The sequence below is a fragment of the Pseudorasbora parva genome, chromosome 24, assembly GCF_024679245.1.
Source record: "Pseudorasbora parva isolate DD20220531a chromosome 24, ASM2467924v1, whole genome shotgun sequence".
Taxonomy (NCBI): Eukaryota; Metazoa; Chordata; class Actinopteri; order Cypriniformes; family Gobionidae; genus Pseudorasbora; species Pseudorasbora parva.
The window spans coordinates 14,363,624-14,384,115 of NC_090195.1; the positions used below are offsets into that span (position 1 = coordinate 14,363,624).

The following is a 20,492-nucleotide window of genomic DNA, read 5'->3' on the forward strand; positions in this document are numbered from 1 at the left end:
AAAATGTATCTGAAATAATAATCTAAGTGCAGAGTTGGAAAAAAAATATAGATTTTTGACGCATATCGATACTGAAATAATTGAAATGCTTCCAATACTCATTTTTCACTGAATAAATACACGATACTAGCTGTGTTTTCTTGCTCTCTCATCTCTCCGACAGCGGGTTGACACACAAACCCGCCTCTCCTCACTCACTTGCTTCACTTGCTCTAGATGAATATCGTTGGTAGACTGGGTAAACCCAGCCCGATCTGCCAGGGATTTGATTTCACCCTGTAGCTCAGGCTGGAAACATGTATATACTTCTATCCTGCTTCTGTTACAAATTTTACAGGGAGCAATCACAGCACACAGAAACCGTACAGTAAACACTCAAAAAAAAAAAAAAAAAAAAAAGGTACAGTTCTGTCACTGAGGCGGTACCCTAAGGTATTAGGGTATTTGTATTACTCACCCCTAAATGGTACATATTAGTACCTTAAAAGGTGCATATCAGTACTTTAAGAGTGCACATTAGTACCCTAAAAAGTACCTTAAAGGTTCATATTAGTACCTTATCGGTTTTGTACCTTAGGGTACCGCCCCAGTGACAGCAATGTACCTTTTTTCTGACAGTGAATGAGTACAAGTAAACAGTATAACGAGTCCGTGTGTCAGGTCTTAAAGTGACAGCAGTCACTAATATACCTGCTGCCAAATTATGAAATAACATATTAATAATAACATAAATAAATTTTCCCCATGTTATCGAATGATAAGTAAAAATACTGAGTGGCTAGTACTTTTAGAAAACCACTAGCCACAGTGGCTAGTGAGCATAAAGTTTGTGTCAAGCCCTGATAATACAGATTATAATATAAAACAATATTTTATTAAATATTTGTATCTTTAATACCATTTTAATACGAAAAGGGACATTGTGCTGCAAAACAAATTGTATTTTAATGCTTTTGCACTCCCCTGAGAAACTTTGTTTGCTCACAAAAAAATTTGTGATGGAAATAATACATTGGGAGGGAAAAAAACACAACATTTCAAATCTTTTGTGAGTGAACACAAAAATAATTCACTTGCATTTTGCATTCTCTCTCAAGACATTTGCGTTCTTTCACCAAACTAGAGAGAGAGAGAGAGAGAGAGAGAGAGAGAGAAAGAGAGAGAGAGAGAGAGAGAGATTTGTGCGTGAAAAGTTCTGCTAGCAAATGCAAAGATTCTCAGGGGAACACAAATATTTTGTGAGTGAGTGCTGAAGATTTGAAATATCTTTGAAATATCAAGTTTTCTTTTTCTTCCCATCACCACGTCCCCTTTAGGGCTGTATATGTGTGAATATTTGGTGATGATGCAAAACTGTTGCTTCAAAGTTTTGAATCGATTAATTGAAACAGCCAGATTAAACTGAACAAACTTACCATCTCAACTATTTTTGAATTTTAAATAAGAAATATGAGACATTAAAATGTCTTGGCGCTCTCATACCCGCCTGTAATGATAATTTTATGACGCAGTCTTTATAACGCGTAGAGACCTAATAAAAATCATATTATAATCATAGCAATATTCAGTGTTGCCTAGTTTCATACATAGTTTCAGCCAAATTATAACAAATATAGCGTTGTTATTTAATAGATTGCTGAAAATAGTTCTAAAAAGTGGAGAACACAGCCATGCAATGCATCGTTCTTTAGATTTAATTAGAATGTATTCCTCTGTAGGCTAGAAGCATTTCACAGTCCGTATCCTCTTTTAATGTGTCAGTGTCCTGAACTGCACAAATGTGAGAAGTGAAAAACCCTGCTGGAGAAGTATGAAAGGTGTGAGAAAAAAAGAAGAGGAAAGGAGTTTAATTTGCAGCACATTTGTGGTTTGCTGTTTTTCCGTGGCAGAGAGCTGGTTGGTTGTGATTAAGTGTGGATGAAGAGGGGTGTTTTGGGATTGAAAAGGTATAAGGAGTTATTCTGATGTCTGGGAATAAGGGTTGGTAGGACACAACATCATCTGATTTAGTCCACAAATGGCTTTCAGAGCTGGATCAATAAACCCTTCTGTTGTACGACCCCTGTATGCATGTGGATACGGATCAGACCCCTATCGATCTTCCTGCCCAGCTGTAATTAAAACAGGTACCGGTGAGGAGAACACATGCTGAGGAGCTGATTTGTTTTCAGAGTTCCTATTTTATCCTCATCTCCATGTTCTGGACCATTTCTACTCTGCAGAAATAAAACGCTTTGGGGTCTTAAATCGTGCCCTACTAAAGGGATAGTTCACCCTAAATGATCCCATTCACTAAAACAAAAATCATGTCTCCAATTGAACATTTTCAAGTGACTGATCACATCAAAATATTTTCAGTTGGCCAAATTGAATTTCAATTTTTACTCTTTTTACCCATAATTTACTCACCCTCAAGCCATCCTAGGTGTATATGACATTCTTCTTTCAGACGAGTTTTATTAAAATATGTCCTGGCTTTATAATGGCAGTGAATGGGAGCCCAAAATTTGAATATCAGTAAAGTGCATCCATCCATTATAAAAGTAATCCACACAACTCCAAGGGTTAATAAAGGCCTTCTGAAGTGAATCAATGTTTTTTTGTTAGAAACATATACATTGAACACATAATAAAGTAAAGTATCGAGCTTCCGGCAGACCGCCGAAAGAGTAGCATCTCACAGTTCAAAACAGTTTGCTACGTCCAACGTCATCACCGTGCCAGTTACGCTTATTTACGCTACGTCAGACGTCTTTGTCGTGGCAGTTACGCTTTAAAAACAGAAGTCGTGCGCCAATAATTTTGACAACAGGAAGGAAGGCCATCCAACGTAAAAATCAGTGTGTAAAGCAGACCCTACAAATAAGCGTAAAAAATATGCTAGGAAGATGATGATTAACTGCAATTATAATGCTTGGATTAGCCAGGGAATTTTTTTTATATAACTCAAATTGTATTTGTTTGAAAGAAGAATATCATACACACCCAGGATGGCTTGAGGGTGATTAAATCATGGGGTAATTTTCATTTTTAAGTATCACTTTTGATACTTACATTTTCATTTAAGTATCAACAGTTGCCTAATATAGTCTGAAAATTTCAGTCCAATATATTCAGTCCAAATTCTGGATGTTGCACCAGTCTTTTTTTCAGCTTTTTCTTTTTTTGCTTCCAGTAAACTTTCAGTAAACTATGTTTACTCAAGATGACGAATACGATGATGCGTTGCGATCAGTTGCAGCTCGTGGCTTTAAATTTCACAGGTAGATTCCGTCATCAACATGCATTATCGCAATAGAATTAACATCTTTATTGTAGGCCAACTTTGTATCGTTTATATTGCATATCGTTTATATCACCCATTACTACGTGACTCACGATTAAAGCTTTTCTATGTTAATCAGAGTTTTTGTCATAACCAGCTACAACGACGTTGGATTCGATTGCTGTGTTATTCTTATTTCAAAAGCTCGACCTCTGGGTGTCGCATTTGTTGGCCGCATCATAGTCCTGCAAGTGTGTTTGGGTGTAATATTTACGTTATCATTTGCGGTGCAGGTCAGGAATCGATAGGCACGGTGCCCAATAGCCAAGACTATTTAGACTCGATTTGTTTTTTGCTCAATGCCATTGAGCATTGTAGCCAGTCATGCTGCAATGGAAGTGATTGACAGCTTAAGTCATTATAAATGGATTTTGAGCATAACCGATCTGAATCAGATGATATTTAGCAAGTGTGAACAACAAAAAATCACATTAATTGTGATTTTTACAAATCCGTTCTAGCTACATTCAAATATGTTTTAAAAATCCTATTATATCCCATTTCTGGAAATCCTTTTTAGTCTGACTGGTCTAATTGGATTTCACATGGTTTGTGTCACTTTCTTACGGCACATAAAACATAAACATGTCAGACATTGTTAAAGGAAAACATGCAGAAATGTTGCATAAGCAAGGTTGTGTTGATGCAAAGTGCCAGTCAAGCAGAAAATTACAATATAATGGAGATATAATGATATAATGATTTTGATACTGGTACAGAATAAAGCAATGCATACCAGCCTCCTACATTGGCTATACATTGTCATGTTGTAAGTTGGAAAACTCCTTTATTGCAAACCACTCCATATTGCTGTTGTCATTTTCTGTGTATATGCCTAATAGTGCAACGTAATTGTCAATGCAGAAGAGAAGAGTTGCAATGCACAGTGTGCAATCCAATTGGATACACAAATAATCTGGACTGACAACATACCTTCTGATGTTCATTCATGTTTATTTGTGCTGTAACCAGCAGTAAAGTGGAAGAGATGATCAGTTCATGAAAATTCTATGTGAAAAGCTTAGCTTGAACAGAGGTGCTACTGTGATCTGTAACGCCACACTAAAAGGCGTCAACGTGTTCTTCTGATTTGATTTTTTATTTTTTGTTGAGTATCGTTTTCCTGTCGCTTCTGGTGTTGACGGACAAATTGCTTTTTGCTGGAATCTTATCATGTCTTGTTAGAACACTGTGTTAGGCAGCTTTTGTCCTTCTTTGAGTGTATTTGAAGAATTGAAAGTTCTTTGAAGGCTTCTCATTGGAGGAAATGTTGTCTTGGAAGGGGAAACTTGACTGCCTGTAGGGGGCATCTTTGGGCTGGACGTCTTTGCGATTATATGTGCTGATGGTGCTTTTTCAGTCCCAGCTGAGGCGTTAGTGGTGATTATCATCTCTCAAGGCTGGCCGGAGGTCTGCCCGTTTGATTTATAGCTGGCTTGCATGTTGCTCCACAAATTCTAAAGAAGTTCCTTTATGGGACTAGAGTTTAATATAATCAAAATAACAAGTTTTAACTCAATATAATTACAGGAGAGAACAGAACGTGCCCTCTATATTAATATAGACTGTTAAAATGGCATTGAACGTAATTAGTAGTTCTTTTAAAAGTGCCAATCAAATTCTCCTCAGAAAATAGACAATTCTTGTTCAACTGTTCTACTGTGGACAGACTTGTGTTGGACGGTACAGTTTTAATCAGAATATGTTGTTTTTCAATATCCTTCACATGTTTCTTGTGTAAGTGATGTAATGGCATTGAATGAATTTAGTTAACTGCCCATCTGTCTTATTCTTTTCTCAGGAGCTACAGTTTGAAAGATTAACTCGAGAGCTGGAGGCGGAGCGTCAGATAGTGGCTACTCAACTGGAGCGATGCAAACTGGGATCTGAGACAGGTGGCAGCATGAGCAGTATCAGGTAATGCTAATGTACTGTGTGGGTGTGTGCGGTGGCTATCTAATGCTTCAACAAGTCTATATAATAAGGCAGTGCTGTCTGAAGGATGTAATTTTGTATGGTTATGGAAATGTTGACAATATTCTTGACTTTGTGCAATGGTTGGGTGCGTCAAAATGTAACTTCAGCTCATAATGTGATTTACCTTAAGTTTGTATGTGAAAGAAAGTACATGCACTTATATGTGCATGTTGGTGTATTTTCATCTTTTTATCTAAATGCTTATGTTTTTGCCTACATGTGATTCTGTCTCATGAGGGCAACTGGGTTGAACTAGTTTCCACAGGTTTTTTCTCATGCCTTAGAGAAGCTCATAGACATTTACTGCATGACAGAGCGCCACCTGAGCACCGGACTCACGTCTGCACACATTACTTAGATAAATAAGGACATACAATAGACTTCTATTGTTTTTATATAAAGCTGATTATAGACTAGCCCTTTTATTTTTGTGCGTGTTTGTTTATATATATATATATATATATATATATATATATATATATATATATATATATATATATATATATATATATATATATATATATATATATATATTTAGAAATGTGTATAATACAATATTTTATTATAATAAAATACAAATACTAAGAATAAATTAATTATTTAGGCTGTCAAACAATTAATCACATCAATTTACTTATATCATTAAATAATATAAATATTTTATATATAAATATACTTTAAATATATTTATATATTTCTAATTCTAAAACATTCTAAAACATAGTTTGTGTTTGTACATGAAATAAAATAAAAAATAAAAATGCATGCATAAAAATAGCAATGTTGAATCCAAGGGGAAGCGTAGTTCTTCTCTTAAGTGAGTGTCCCATTAGCGTCCCCAACATTCAATAGCGATTAACATCATTTAGCTTTAGTTAACATTCCTCACACAGTCACACTTGTTAATTATGTGTATCTCTTGGTGGCTTGACCTTCCAGGAATCTCTTGTTGGCTGTGAGAGCTTTTTTTTTGGTTTCAGGGAGAACCAGTGGAGGTCTGTCACTCTGAGCTCTTTCATTAGTGTGTGTTTCTCTTACAGTAACTCTTAGTTAAGACAGTGCATGTTTAAACCAAGAGAATGCTGTCTATCATTTTTGCCACACATTTTTATCCCCTATTCACAGTTGTCTTATCTGAAAGGAATCAGTCTTTAACTTGGTCATATTTTCAAATTGACAGGGTGAGAAAGAAAGGAAGTCCTGCTGCGCTCAGAGTCTCAAGGTTACTACCACTGAGAGCTTGTACGGGAAGAAAGCTACAATGTTACTCTGCTATATAATATTGATTTGGCCTTTTCATTTGCCATAAGTGAAGCATTTACACAACATCCAGCTGATTAAGACTTCATTTTAACTGATGATTCCAGTGGCCATCTGTGAAAACACTCATTCAAACCTGTTCTCTTATGGCGTTGCTCCGTTTGTGGTTTCTGTTACATTTGACTTTCCAGAACAAATGCAATACTCAATCAGTAACTCTTTCTATGAAGCTGTGCTGTGTTTGAGTCCTCTTTTTCCTACTAACAAGAGGAGATCGTAATTATTTAATGTGAACTCAAGTGAATTTGGTCTCCTCATATACATGCTAAGTGTTGTGTTTTCTGGCTGTCTTCATCAATTGTATTTTCTAATAATGTTTTACCTCAAAAAACATAAATGGCATAAAGAAAATTAAGCTTTTGGGGGTTGCAGACAGCGTTTATGCATTTATTTTATTTTATTTTACAAACACGATTCCGATAAAGTTGGGACACTACGATTTTTGAATAAAAAACAGAATGCTATGATGTGGAAGTTTTGAATTTCAATATTTTATTCAGAATACAACATATGACATATCAAATGTTTCAACTGAGAAAATCTATAATTTTAAGGGACAAATAAGTTTTACATTTTTTTAAAAAAAATAATGGCATCAACACATAATAATTTGAGACAAGGCCATGTTTACCACTGTGTGGCATATGTTCTTTTTATTAAAGTCTGCAAACGTCTGGGGACTGAGGAGACAAGTTGCTCAAGTTTAGGAATGTTGTCCCATTCTTGTCTTATACAGGATTCTAGTTGCTAAGTTGTCTCAGGTCTTCTTTGTCACATCTTCCTCTTTATGATGCGCCAAATGTTTTCTAAGGGTGAAAGATCTGGACTGCAGGCTGGCCATTTCAGTACCCAGATCCTTCTTCTACACAGCCATGATGTTGTAATTGATGCAGTATGTCGTCTGGCATTGTCATATTGGAAAATGGAAGGTCTTCCCTGAAAGAGACGACGTCTGGATGGGAGCATATGTTATTCTAGAACTTGGATATACGTTTCAGCATTGATGGTGACTTTCCAGATGTGTAAGCTACCCATGCCACACGCATTCATGTTTAGATATGGCTTATTTTTTTACCTATAAAGTTTTAGTCAGCAACAGCGAATGACACTGTGGATTGTGTTCACTGACAATGTTTTCTGAAAGTATTCCTGAGCCCATGTTGTGATTTCCATTACAGTAGCATTCCTGTGTGTGACGCAGTGCCTTAAGGGCCCAAAGATCACAGGCTTCCAGTATGGCTTTCCAGCCTTGACCCTTATGGACAGAGATTGTTCCAGATTCTCTGAATCTTTGGATGATATTATGCACTATAGATAAAGATAACTTTGCAATTTTTTCTAAAAAACTTCTAATTTTCCGCTGCAGCATTGAGGGAATTGGTGATCCTCTGCCCATCTTGACTTCTGAGAGACTGCCACTCTGAGAGGCTCTTTTTTTACCCAATCATGTTGCTAATTGACCTAATAAGTTGCAAATTGGTCCTCTAGCTGTTCCTTATATGTACATTTAACTTCTCCGGCCTCTTATTGCTGCCTGTCTCAACTTTTTTGGAATGTGTAGCTCAGGAAATCCAAAAAGAGCCAATATTTGGAATGCACTTTCAACATTTGATATGTTATCTAAATTCTATTGTCAATAAAATATAGGTTTGAGATTTTGAATTCTTTAATGTATTATAGCTGTTACTATTATGAAATGATAACAGACATTATTTTTTTAGGATTTTTTTGTTAGATTTTTTTAGAACATTGTTTTGTCTTTCATCTTTATTTGAGTGTATATTGTGTGTCTTTCTATCACCTGTTGCATATTGTTAGATTTTATACTTGAGCCAAAGACACTGAGCCAGTGTCTTCTAGCAATGACTTATCAGCCTGACAGCTTGCAAGACTGGAGATGCTATTACAGTAGACCGGCCTTGATTGTCAAATGAGTCTCCTGGGAATTCTGGGTAGAGTTGATAAAGAGACTCGACTCACTGTGGGAGAGGTGTATACTTGCAAAGACACTGCTACAAAGCCAAAAATAAGGTTTACTGTATGAGTGGCGAAGTGTGTGAAGATGAGTGTGAAAGCTGGGTAGTTTTGTTGTACTGCAGGATGGACTTTAAGTCGGTTATTTTCTGAGCGTGAAATAAGCTGGAATGTTTCGTCTAAATTTGTCACAAAGCATAAAAATGCATTTGAGACATTTTATGAAATTTGACTTTAAACTTGATATCATGTATAATTGGAAAACTCTTGGCTGCAAACCAAAACTGGGTGCACATTAAAATGTTCTTTTTTGCATGTGTTTTCAGTAGCAGCATACAGAGTTGAGTAAACATTGAGTGTGATTCATGTGTGTTAATGTGTTACTGCTGTAAATCCAGTCACTCTCTGGCACTGAATCAGTCTGGTTCACGGCTATCTGGAACACGTCCTGCCCAATAACGTGATTACACACTCACATACCCCGTTTTTTTCCCCTTCTTCTGTGGTGTCATGTTTTCTTCTATTTTGGATTGGTTCAATTTTGATCTCTCCTGTAGCAAAACCTATTTCTGAGTTTATATGTTTTTAACACGTTCACAAGTAAATTTAACTAAATGTTTAGCACCTGTCTCTTACAACTCTCTTCTCTCTTAGGTTGGATGGTAAAATATTCTGACTGAATAACCTTTTAGTCTTTATTCTGTCAGGAGACATCGCTTCCATTTGACAGTTAATGTCTTGATGCTGAGCATTAGGTAATATCTCTTAGGAGAGATAGCAGACATCAGGAAGTGAGATAGACCTGCTTCTCTCAATCAACTGCTGCCTCCTATCAGCTCTCTTTTCGAGCATTTTAGACAGTGGCTGTCTTTAAAATGAGTGAGCTGCCTACCTAGACAGCATTTTTGGACATTGGCGCATCCAATTTTTGACTCTAAACTAGGAGTGATATATTAATATAGTATATACAGTGATATAGATAATATAGTAATATATCATGATGGATAACTTTGTGTTAGCAGCAGGAAAAATGGGCAGGTGTTAGGATTTGAGCGAGTTTGACAAGGGCCAAATTGTGATGGCTCGACAACTGGGTCAGGGCATCTCCAAAGCTGCAGCTCTTGTGGGGTGTTCCCAGTCAGCAATGGTCAGTATCTATCAAAACTGGGCCAAGGAAGGAACAGTGGGAAACCGGCAGAAGGGTCATAGGCGGCCAAGGCTCAATGATGCACGAGGGGAGCGAAGGCTGGCCTGTTGTCCGATCAAACAGATGAGCTACTGTAGCTCAGATTGCTTTGAAAGTTCCACACTTATGCTGCATTTACGCCACGTCGTAACCGCAATTACAAGATGGCAGCCTGTGATATTCCACCGGAGCTGTTCAAGTGCTCAGACTCAGATTTATGTTTTCTATGGCATCACTATCAACCCCTAAATGAATCTGCAGCAGTCAGGTGGCGCACAAGCTCTGTAAGTTGTTTACGTTCATTATTATTGTAATATTATGGTTTCAGATATGAGTAATTTAACACAGTCTCATGGCACTTTGCAGAATTGCTGTATGGCGTGGCTTTGGAGATGCTCTTAAGGGAGGTTGGGATCTAATGCTTTCAAAGCTAGCTTGCTATTGCTAGTTGCTCTGAAATTGCCTACCCTAACTTTAAATAAATAAGAGTTTTTGAGGGAGCAAATTAAAAAGAAATAGTATGTCTCTTCACATCTTAATTTGAGCTGTTTAGTTTCATTTAAAGCTTGTTTTGCCTTATTTTAAAACTTTTTTTTTAACTGTTAAAGCCACAATATGTAAGTTTTTTGCCGCTAGAGGTCACAGTGCAGTAATTTTTCCATGATTAAACGACACCGCCCAGTAGGGGGAGGTCCCCGCTTCATGTTAAAGGACCGCTTCCATCATATCGCAATGTCTGTTCCCATTGACTGTTTTCACATGATGAATTTTGAGTGTTTTATCTTTTGAATAACTAATTTATAATGATTACTAAAATATTGGATCATTAAAACACTTCTGTTAACAGGTTAATCCATCTCTTGGTCTCATAGGATGTGTACTGAGGCCCCTTAGTGGGTCCCGCCCCCTGGTTGCATGAGAACACAGCATTTTAAGCCATCATGGGCATCTTTATAGAAAACAACCATTTTTGAGCATCTTAGGCATGTCCCGAGTAAGTGTGTGTGGAACTAGCCAAATTAAAATAAGTTGGTTCCAAAATGCTGTCTAGGTACATTAGGCATCTTGACATTGAGAAATTAGCCCTGGCTCTAAATGATGCCTTCATCCAAATGGCGCATCATTTGGTTTAGTAGTTTGACTGCTTACAGTATTAGAATATGGGTCATTTAGTGCACATATGTGAGTATGGAGGCAATCTGAACATCCTCATTATTTGTATTAAGTTTTGAATGTGTGTATTGATGCAGTGGCTCTGTCTTTCTAGCTTCACTTCCTCTCTTTTTTTTTCTTCCATCTTTTCTCTCAGTGCCTGGGGAACAGCAGGCAGTGTTTAGTGAAAGGTCATCTCTGAATAACATGTCTGACTATGTGTTCTCTATGTGGCCATTTCCCCCAAAGGTTTCAGCTCTCTGTGCATTTACATTTTCCACCCAAAATTCCTCTCGCTCACTGCGTATTAAAGTCAACCTGAGGCTTTTTAACTAAATTTAAGTCTGAATGCTTGAAGGTACAGAGATCTGTTAAAACCTGTTTCCACTTCAGAGTAAAATTTACAACTCACAATCATGAAATAAGTTTAAAATAAGTCCTATTGTGAGAAATAAAGAGATTCTGAGACCTAGTCGCAATTCTGAGAAAAAGTCATACTTGTGTGATGTAACAATTACTAGATATAGTCACAATTGTGAGAAATAAAGTATAAATTCTACGATACTGTATACAATTGTGAAAGTCACAAAAATGTGAAATGGTCAAATTCCATTTTAATTATTTAATTCTTAGACAGGCTATTATAGATATAACCTTTGTCTATGCAAATTTGCAAGACCATCCATTAATATGAAGCCAAAAACAACTTAATTTCCCAATGTGCAAGGATGAATTGTCACATTGAAAGAGGTTGCATTTATAAAAGCATTGTTACCTTTGCATTAATAAAGCGCTTCTTAAATTCTCTCTTTCGCTGCAGAGCATATTTAACCTCTTGTTTGTTTGTTTGTTTGTTTGATTGTGTGTGTGTGTGCACGATTAGTTCCATTCAGCATCTTTCCCGCTGAGCATCTGCCGTCCCAGTTAGGGGTGCGTCGTGTGTGTGTGTGTGTGTGTGTGTGTGCGGGTGGGCCTCTTCAGGTCTCTCTTCTCTAAACGGCTGCTGTAACCTACAGAGAGGACATTAAGGCAAAGCTCTTTCACACTATTTCTGCCTGTTCCTTTCTATTCTATGCTATATTTTTAGAGCCGAGACTTCCGTAGCTCTCGGGCTGAAGGCAATGTGTTATTATTCAAATTGGATAATGGGTTGCCAGTCAACGCTCCAGCGCAATAATGTACCGTGGTGAATTGCTTCGCCTGAAAGCATGACTGTCCATTTTGCTTCAGCTGAAGTTCTGCGCGTATCTTTTAAACGGCAAAGGTTGTGCATAAAATGTAAGCCAGTGGAAGTCATTATCCTAAAGACCATGTGACTGCAAACAGGAGAGAAGTGGAAGGACAAAAACTAAATTATCGGGAGATTTCCTTGAACATTCGTTTAGTTGAAATTTAAGTCTCATTTTCGGATCAAGGATGTCACGGTATGCTTGTGTTATTTGCTTCTGTCCATTGCCAGTGATACTAAACTTGTGTGTCTTTGCTATTAGACCAGGATTCAATGGTGGGAAATATTTCAATTTATCAATTTAAGTAGATTATTCATTATTGTGGTACTGTGGTTATGTATTATTGTTAAGAATTTACCCAGACTGAAGCAATGGATGCCGTATCAACTGGGAAGAAACGGACAGGAAGGACGTTTTGAAGGTTTTACTTTATAATGCCATAATAAGCCTCTTAGAGCCTGTGCGCATAAGGGACCAGTATGACTGAACAGAATTATGCACTCTTTAGTGTTGTCACGATACCAAAATTATAACTTCGATACGATATCAGACTAAAATATCGATATATCGATACTAAATCGATACCACAGTAAAAAAATAAATAAATAAATAAATAAGATAAGATGCTTAATATGACAACAGAACTTATTATTCATTGTTATTTTTTACTAAAAATTAATGTGGCCAGCATGTTCCTTAGGGTTGGGCATCGTTTTGATTTGAACAATTATTGATCAATTGATCAATTACTATTAAAATTATCTCACAAATTTTTGCTATCTCAATGTATTTTTTACAATGGGGTAATTGTGTTGCAATAGCTTACACACAGCACAAGAAAGCTTGATTTCTAATGGTAAATTGAATTTAAAATACGAGTAAACAGTAATAAAATAAGAACAAATAAACAGATTACAAACAATAGCACAAATAAATGCAATAGATTAGAAGATACAAATTAAACAGACTGCTTTATTTTTTCAGGTAGGTCTAACATTCAGATAAGAAACTGAATTAAAAAAATGCATAGTAATTACATTTAAAACAACATTGGATAATGTTCTTTGTAAAAAAAATTCAATAGCGTACAGATGAAACTGTTAAAGTTACACAAGTTGATCAGTCAAGAGCATAGACCGTAAAAAAATAAGAGAGCAGATTGATCGTTTGTCTTTTTGTAGTTTGAATAGCAAATGACTGCGGTCCCTTTAAGACTAACAGACGCACGGATCCTAAACACTGTTCCTGTTACTCGTTCTTCCTGAACTGTTTGCGACTGTGTTTACGTTAATACTCTTCCAGATGTGCACTGATAATTCTTTGAGTGTATTTGACCAATAATAAGCTGGAAGAGGAAGCAAATGTTTGCACTTGTATCATGTCAGAGGCGGCTTTATTACGGTAGGCTATGTGTGTGTGCGCTTCAGATGTGGAGCACGAAATCTGCGGGGATTAGTAGAATTAATTTATGTGCAATCCCGCGCGAAATTCAGACCGATCACACACTAATACTAACACAAACACACTGTCATGAGGAAAAAGTCCAGCAGAACGCGCGTTCGCCGTGCTCAGAGGTTAACCGGGCTGAGTGAGAATATGCCGGTGTGTGTGTGTCAACTCGCTGACGGTCAGAGAGGAGAGCGCAGCTGATATCGATACTGTAAAAACTGAGAATCGTATCGTTTCAGATATTCCAGTATCGATATATATCGAAATATCGATATTTTTGACAACACTAGCACTCTTATAGAATGGCATTATGAGAAATTATGTCATCAAAGCACTTCCAATAGAACCAAGCCTTGATTTTCAATTATGCTTCAGTTATGCCTATGCCAAAGACAGACAATGACAAGTAGTATTAATTGAGCATGAAACATGCATTGGATTTTATATTATTATTATTAATATTATCCATGCTACTTTTTGTATTTGTGTACATTTTGCATAAATTTCTTACATTGCAAGTTTAAAATCCAGGAAAATGGTACTGAAAATACTCTTCAGCAATCGATTCATTAAGTTGATCCAAAGTGACAGTGGGGGGAAAAAATCAGGCATAACATTATGGTGAAGTGAATAACACTGATTTTCTCTTCATCACATATATTAGGCAGCAAATGAACATTATGTGTTAGAAGCAGGAAAAATGGGCAAGCGTCAGGATTTGAGCAAGTTTGACAAGGGGCAAATTGTTATGCTAGACGACTGGGTCAGAGCATCTCCAAAACTGCAGCTCTTGTGGGGTGTTCCTGGTCTGCAGTGGCCATTAACTATTAAAAGTGGTCCAAAGAAGGAACAGTGGTGAGATCAGTTATGCCAGATCAATTTGGTAAATTTGTTCATTAGTAAAAGACAAATAATGCAGATATTGTTTTGATATGTATTGGCAGATTTGTCCTTTTTTTTATTGAAACGGTTTAGGTGGATTCTACTGGACATGATGAGATTCCATTACTTGGGCCAAACAAGCAAGTGCAGATGAGTAGATAAGGTTGCCATTAATATGCAAATCACAGGGAAAAAAATTTGCTGTAATGGAGGAAGAGGAGTGAACTTGACCTCTAAATGAATGCTCTATTGTGTCTAAAACAATCATTTACATGTGATGAGAGGAAAGGGAATAAAGAAGCTAATAGATGGTTTGGTATAAAGCGTTTAGAGGTAGTGTAAAGTGTTTTGGTAGCTGGCTGGTGTAATGAATGACTTTCATTAGCTTGCAGTGGCCTGTGAAACACAACATTGATTTTTTTTTTCTTTCTTTAGGGGATCACTGGGCATATTGGTTAGAAAGTGTGTTTGTGTGTACGCCACATGCAAGCTCTCGTTGAACCATGAGGTCACTTACGGGGCCACATGTCAGCATTTGTAAAAGCCCTCAGCGGTCAGCAGTTTCTCTGTGTACGCCGTCTCTGCAGCTAATGAGAAGGACCCAGTGTGTGTGTCATCAAATCTCCCATGTGCTCTCCCAAGCATCACGAGCATCAAGCCCATCACATGTGGTCAAATGCCAAATGCCACATACAGTCTGCACACTAACTGGACCTGTTAGGAACATTGGGTTGTTTCAAAAGGAGGGACGAACCGCTGGTCAATTTTCAAGAGATTGGTTTGATGTTTGTGGATGGAGTTGATAGTCATCTGAGGACAATTTTTCTGCTTGTTATTGAATTGTGTAAATCAAATCTTTTTAAAACACATTGGTCACAGGTGCAGTGCAGTGCATGTCCAAGTCACAAAAAAATGAAAATATATTTTAAATAAGGAAAACACAAACTATTTTTAAAAACCATGGCTACCAGGCCCAAAAAATTACAAAGTATAGCTATAAATGGACATTTAATACAATAAATAAATAAATAAATTAATTAATAAATGAAAATAATAAATAAATAAATAAATAAACAAATAAACAAACAAACAAACAAACAAACAAAAACTGTAACTCTGGAAAAACTTCAACACAGTTTGTGAAAAACATATTTCCCCCTAATTTATTTTTATATTATTTATCAAAATAAATGTATTTATCAAAATACATTTATTTTGATAAATACATTTATTCTGGTAAATTAATATAAATTACCATGATGTGTAAATACTTTGAATATATCATTCATTTCGCATTATAAAAAGTTTAATGTTCTTATTTAAAAAATGTGTTAATGAAAAAAAGTCTAATAATCGTTGGTTTTGTATAGGGTTTGGTTTAGTTTTCTTTGTTGTTTTGTTTTGTGTTGTTTTGTTTTGTTTTCTGTTGTGTTTTGTGGTTTCGTTTTCTGTTGTTTTGTGGTTTTGTTTTCTGTTGTTTTGTGGTTTTGTTTTCTGTTGTTTTGTGGTTTTGTTTTCTGTTGTTTTGTGGTTTCGTTTTCTGTTGTGTTTTGTGGTTTCGTTTTGTGGTTTCGTTTTCTGTTGTGTTTTGTGGTTTCGTTTTCTGTTGTGGTTTGTGGTTTCGTTTTCTGTTGTGGTTTGTGGTTTCGTTTTCTGTTGTGTTTTGCGGTTTCATTTTCTGTTGTGTTTTGTGGTTTTGTTTTCTGTTGTGTTTTGTGGTTTTGTTTTCTGTTGTGTTTTGTGGTTTCGTTTTCGTTTTCTGTTGTGTTTTGTGGTTTTGTTTTCTGTTGTGTTTTGTTTTTTGTTTTTTATGTTTTGTTGTTTCATTTTCTGGTTTTGTTTTCTGTTGTGTGGTTTTGTGTTGTGTTGTGTTTTATTGTGTTTTGTTTGAATGAGCTGCATTCAATGTGTGTGAAATTAGCCAGATCAGCTCTAACGAACCACAAGATAAGCTGAAGCTCTGGTTGGTCCCTCATGTTGGGGATATTGAATCAGGCAGATAGAAGGATCACGTAAGGCATTTATTAAAGCGTCTTCAAGTTCAGGTCCACAGTGAAACTCCACTAAAACAACCGATTTGACAAGGTCAGCAAATCCCTCTGATCAATGTGTAGAACTCAGCTGGCCCCACTAATTGGGGACAGTGTGTAATATCCTGGAGAAATGACTCATTAAAGGCATTGTATTCCTAGGTCAGACACTTTATCAGCATCTCTGAATCTGGCACTTGTTTGATTTAGCATATAGACAGACAAATGAAGTTCAGCTCCTCAAAGGTTGAACTTTATCTTGCACATAGAATCTAAGGTTAATCAGAAGCTTTATAATCCAGCTGAACAAACCTCAAGTTAGAAGAATTTGATGAGTTCATTCAGTTCTAATCCTGCACTTGCTATGCAGGAGCCTCCCTTCTCTATTAGTGCTGCTATTTACCCAGCCAGCTTGAGCTCAGCCCTCCACATCTGTCTATCTGTCTTTCTATCCGTCTGTCTATCTGTATGCCTGGCTGCCTGCCTGTCTGTCAAATATTTTAGTTTACTCACCAGCTTATCTTTGTAAAATGGCACAGCTTTTTATGTATCTGAACATACACTTAACAACAGCCAATCAAACTTTCTATTATGCTATTATAATCAAGCACTATTTAATGATTTAACTTTAGTAATTAGAAATAAAACTCTGAACCATGTATTAATGCATATGTCATTTTAACTGAACATGATTATTTTACTTTAAAATAAAGATTTCCTGAAATTTTACTCACCGCCATCTCCAAGATGTCAGTGTCTCTCTTTCTTCAGTAGAAAAGAAAAAACTTTTTTTGAGGAAAACATTCCAGGATTTTTCACCACATAATGGACATTGATGGCAACCAATGGGTTGAAGGTCCAAATAAATGCAGTTTTTAGAGGGCTTTGGAGGGCTAAGGAGGCTCTGCTCAATCCCAGACGAGGAATAGGGTCTAGGGAATAGGGAAACATTTGATCATTAAAAAAAACATATACTTTTAACCTATACTTTTTAACCTAATTTGCTCATCTTGCGCTACTCTCCGACATGCCACAGATTGCGTAATCACGTCGGAGAGGTAGTGCTAGACGTAGGTGGAAAAACACTCCATCTCCAGCTTCAAAATCATCTAACATTGGTGTTTTACCTAAAGGCCGTTTGTATAGTTTTTGCACATTCGCATTGCAAACATGGTCCATACTTCTGCCTATGTCTAGTGTGACCTTTCTGACATTATTGTGTAATCCGTGGGGCACTGCAGAGCAGTGCAAGATGAGCAATTTAGTATATAATTAAAACTTTTTTATTTTAGGTTTTGCCAGAAAAGACCCTATTCCTCAGCTGGGATCGTGCATTGAAGCCTTTCGAAGTCCTTTAAAACTGCATTGATTTGGACCTTCAATAGGTCCTTGCCATAGAAATGCATTATGTATAGAAAAATCCTGTAATGTTTTCCTCAAAATACTTAGAAAGACAGACATAAGAAAGAAAGACATGAACATCTTGGATGAGATGGGGATGAGTAAATTTATCGGGACATTTTCAAATAACTTTTGAACAAAAACACAGATTCCAGACTTTAACCAACTGTCTCACATTTATACATAAATCTTTTATCATATAATAATACATTTATTTAACCTTACATTACTACTAGTTCTACTAATAATAATAATATACAATGAACTAAGGTTTGATGAGCTAGTGGCTTCATATTAATCGTGTTGTCAGCGTTCGGGCAAACTGATTTGCTAAAATCAAAGCAAGGACGGTAATAGATGAGCGCCAGCCAATGATAGCCGTTTGTGCATTAGTTCCGCCCACTACAAGACAAACCGGCATATCTTCTGCTTGTTCTTAATAGCGGAATAATTCCAAATGTACTTATTTTTACTGGAAAATACTACAAAGAATATCGTTTACATGTAACGTGTTGATTCTGCGTGATATGTTAGACTCGCGCGTTCTCTCTCTCTTAACGCGTGTGTGAGAAACGGAGCTCTCAGGAAAGTGCCGGTGAGTTGTGGGCCTTTACACTGGAGTTTACTGTACGTCAAATACAGGTACACTGAGCAGCCATTGAGCTGAATTAAATAGTACAGAGTCACCCAGAGTGAAGATTTAGTCGTATATGCGAGTGACTGTCTGTCAAAGACTGGTCTATTTCGGGAATAGAATGGCTTACACAGCATTTTAAGCTGTGATAGGTGAAATCATTTTAATGTAGTAATTACACACTTAACCTTAAATGAGGCAAATGCCGTTTAGGACCTTTTTCTGTCCTGTTCTATCTACAGCAGTCGACCCATAGAATTACACTTGCATCAGTGTTAATTAGCTGACTTCATATAATGACCTGAGAGATGGTGAATTATTGAAGGCAGAAGATTGAGTTACAGCAGAGGACTTGTTAGAGAATAAAGTATAGTTGATAGAAAGAGATGAAGAGCGACTGCAGCGGCCTCTGGCTGTTACTGGACTTCACACTCACACTGATGCATTGGCATTTAGCGGCTGCTCTGATTGTGTTCTCTAAAGAGAATCATAGCCTGCCAGCTCACCGGTCAAACCCATTCAGAGTCTCTGCTTACCTTCAAATGGTGTTCAAACATGAAGATGACCGTTGAATTTAATGATTTTTATGCACACAGGCTCAAGCAAAAAGAAATGTTCCTGCATGACTGCACACAATTGAGCAAACGCGCATAATTCCTGTACGCTGAGGCATGAGGGAAGTGGAATTGACCTTTTATGTCCATTTATTTGGCTGAAGGACTTCAGTTAGTATCCTAGCATTTGAGATCATCATACAGAGATCATCAACTCACCAAAAACATATATTATAAATATTGTAAATGTATTTCTAAGTGCTTTTTACTATCTCTTTTACTCAAAAATGTTGAAAGTGTTTTGGTATAATCTTGACTACGTTTGTAAATGGCCCCCTTGGGAAACTAGAATGATAAAAATTCATGATATGAGCCCTCTACATGCTTTTAGTTTCTTCAGAAGGGCATTTACAGTTCATTAAAGCAGTTCATTGGCCTGTACCTTCTCCTGCTGTGTTAGCTGGTGTGTGACTGTTTATGACAGAAATATTTGCTGTGTTGTAGAACACAGTAGTCAAACTTTGCTAAAAACGAAACTCCGCTTCTGTCTTTTATGCTGTTGACAATAAATGTGGTCATTATATAATTAGCTGGTGGTATTTTCAGGTTCAACACACTTGAGTGAGGGACAAAGTGCCTTTCCTAGCACACTTTATTCCATGGGCTATTACTGGGGTGATTATGGGACCAATTTGAAAACTGCAGACCCCTTTCATAGAATGTTGTTTAATGGCCTGAAAGAGGCTAAAAGTCCTCTTTTCTCTGCAGTAATGTAGCTGAACGGCCTCTCTGACTCTCTCTCATTAGTAACTCTTCTTTTCTGGGGTCTGCTGATCGCATCTCGCTGATGTGAAGAAGATCATCATTCACTCATGTTTCAACTCAGTGATTCATCACACAGGGAAAAAAAACATGAGTCTTATTACTTTTTCGCTCTATGCTAATTCGCATGTGTAACTTATCCTAAAGTTGGGCGGTAGGGTGAAATATCCACACGTCATTTATCACAGTCATGGCTCTGATTCACATGGAGCTTTATTGCTGTTAATCTTTCACACCGCAACTTGGTTAAATGACTGGTATGAATCTGATTAGGCTAATAGTATGTGCAGATATTTAGAACTGAATTTTTCAGTTCATTCTAATTAAAAAGCAGTTATTCATCTTACTTAATATAAATTAAAAGTGTATTTGGAAATGAATTTAAATGTAATGTATCTATATATGTACATTTATGTTTTGTTTATATTTATAATTGTATATTAAAATGTATATTTTTTCTCATTTATTAACATTCCTTTTATGTAAAAAAATACTGTACAAAAAATGAACTGCTGCCTCTTTAAGACAGATGTGCAGATCTATAGGCGACTGATAAT

The 20,492-nt window shown here is 36.6% G+C and overlaps 1 protein-coding gene across 1 annotated transcript in view; it reads left to right on the forward strand.

The window, feature by feature from the left end:
- Positions 1-20,492, forward strand: part of ctnnd2a (catenin (cadherin-associated protein), delta 2a) — a 396,135-nt gene that overhangs the window by 114,219 nt on the left and 261,424 nt on the right. Inside the window, exon 3 of the mRNA XM_067434320.1 lies at positions 5,127-5,242. Coding sequence (XP_067290421.1) covers positions 5,127-5,242 — 116 coding nt within the window. The remainder of the gene's footprint in view (positions 1-5,126; positions 5,243-20,492) is intronic.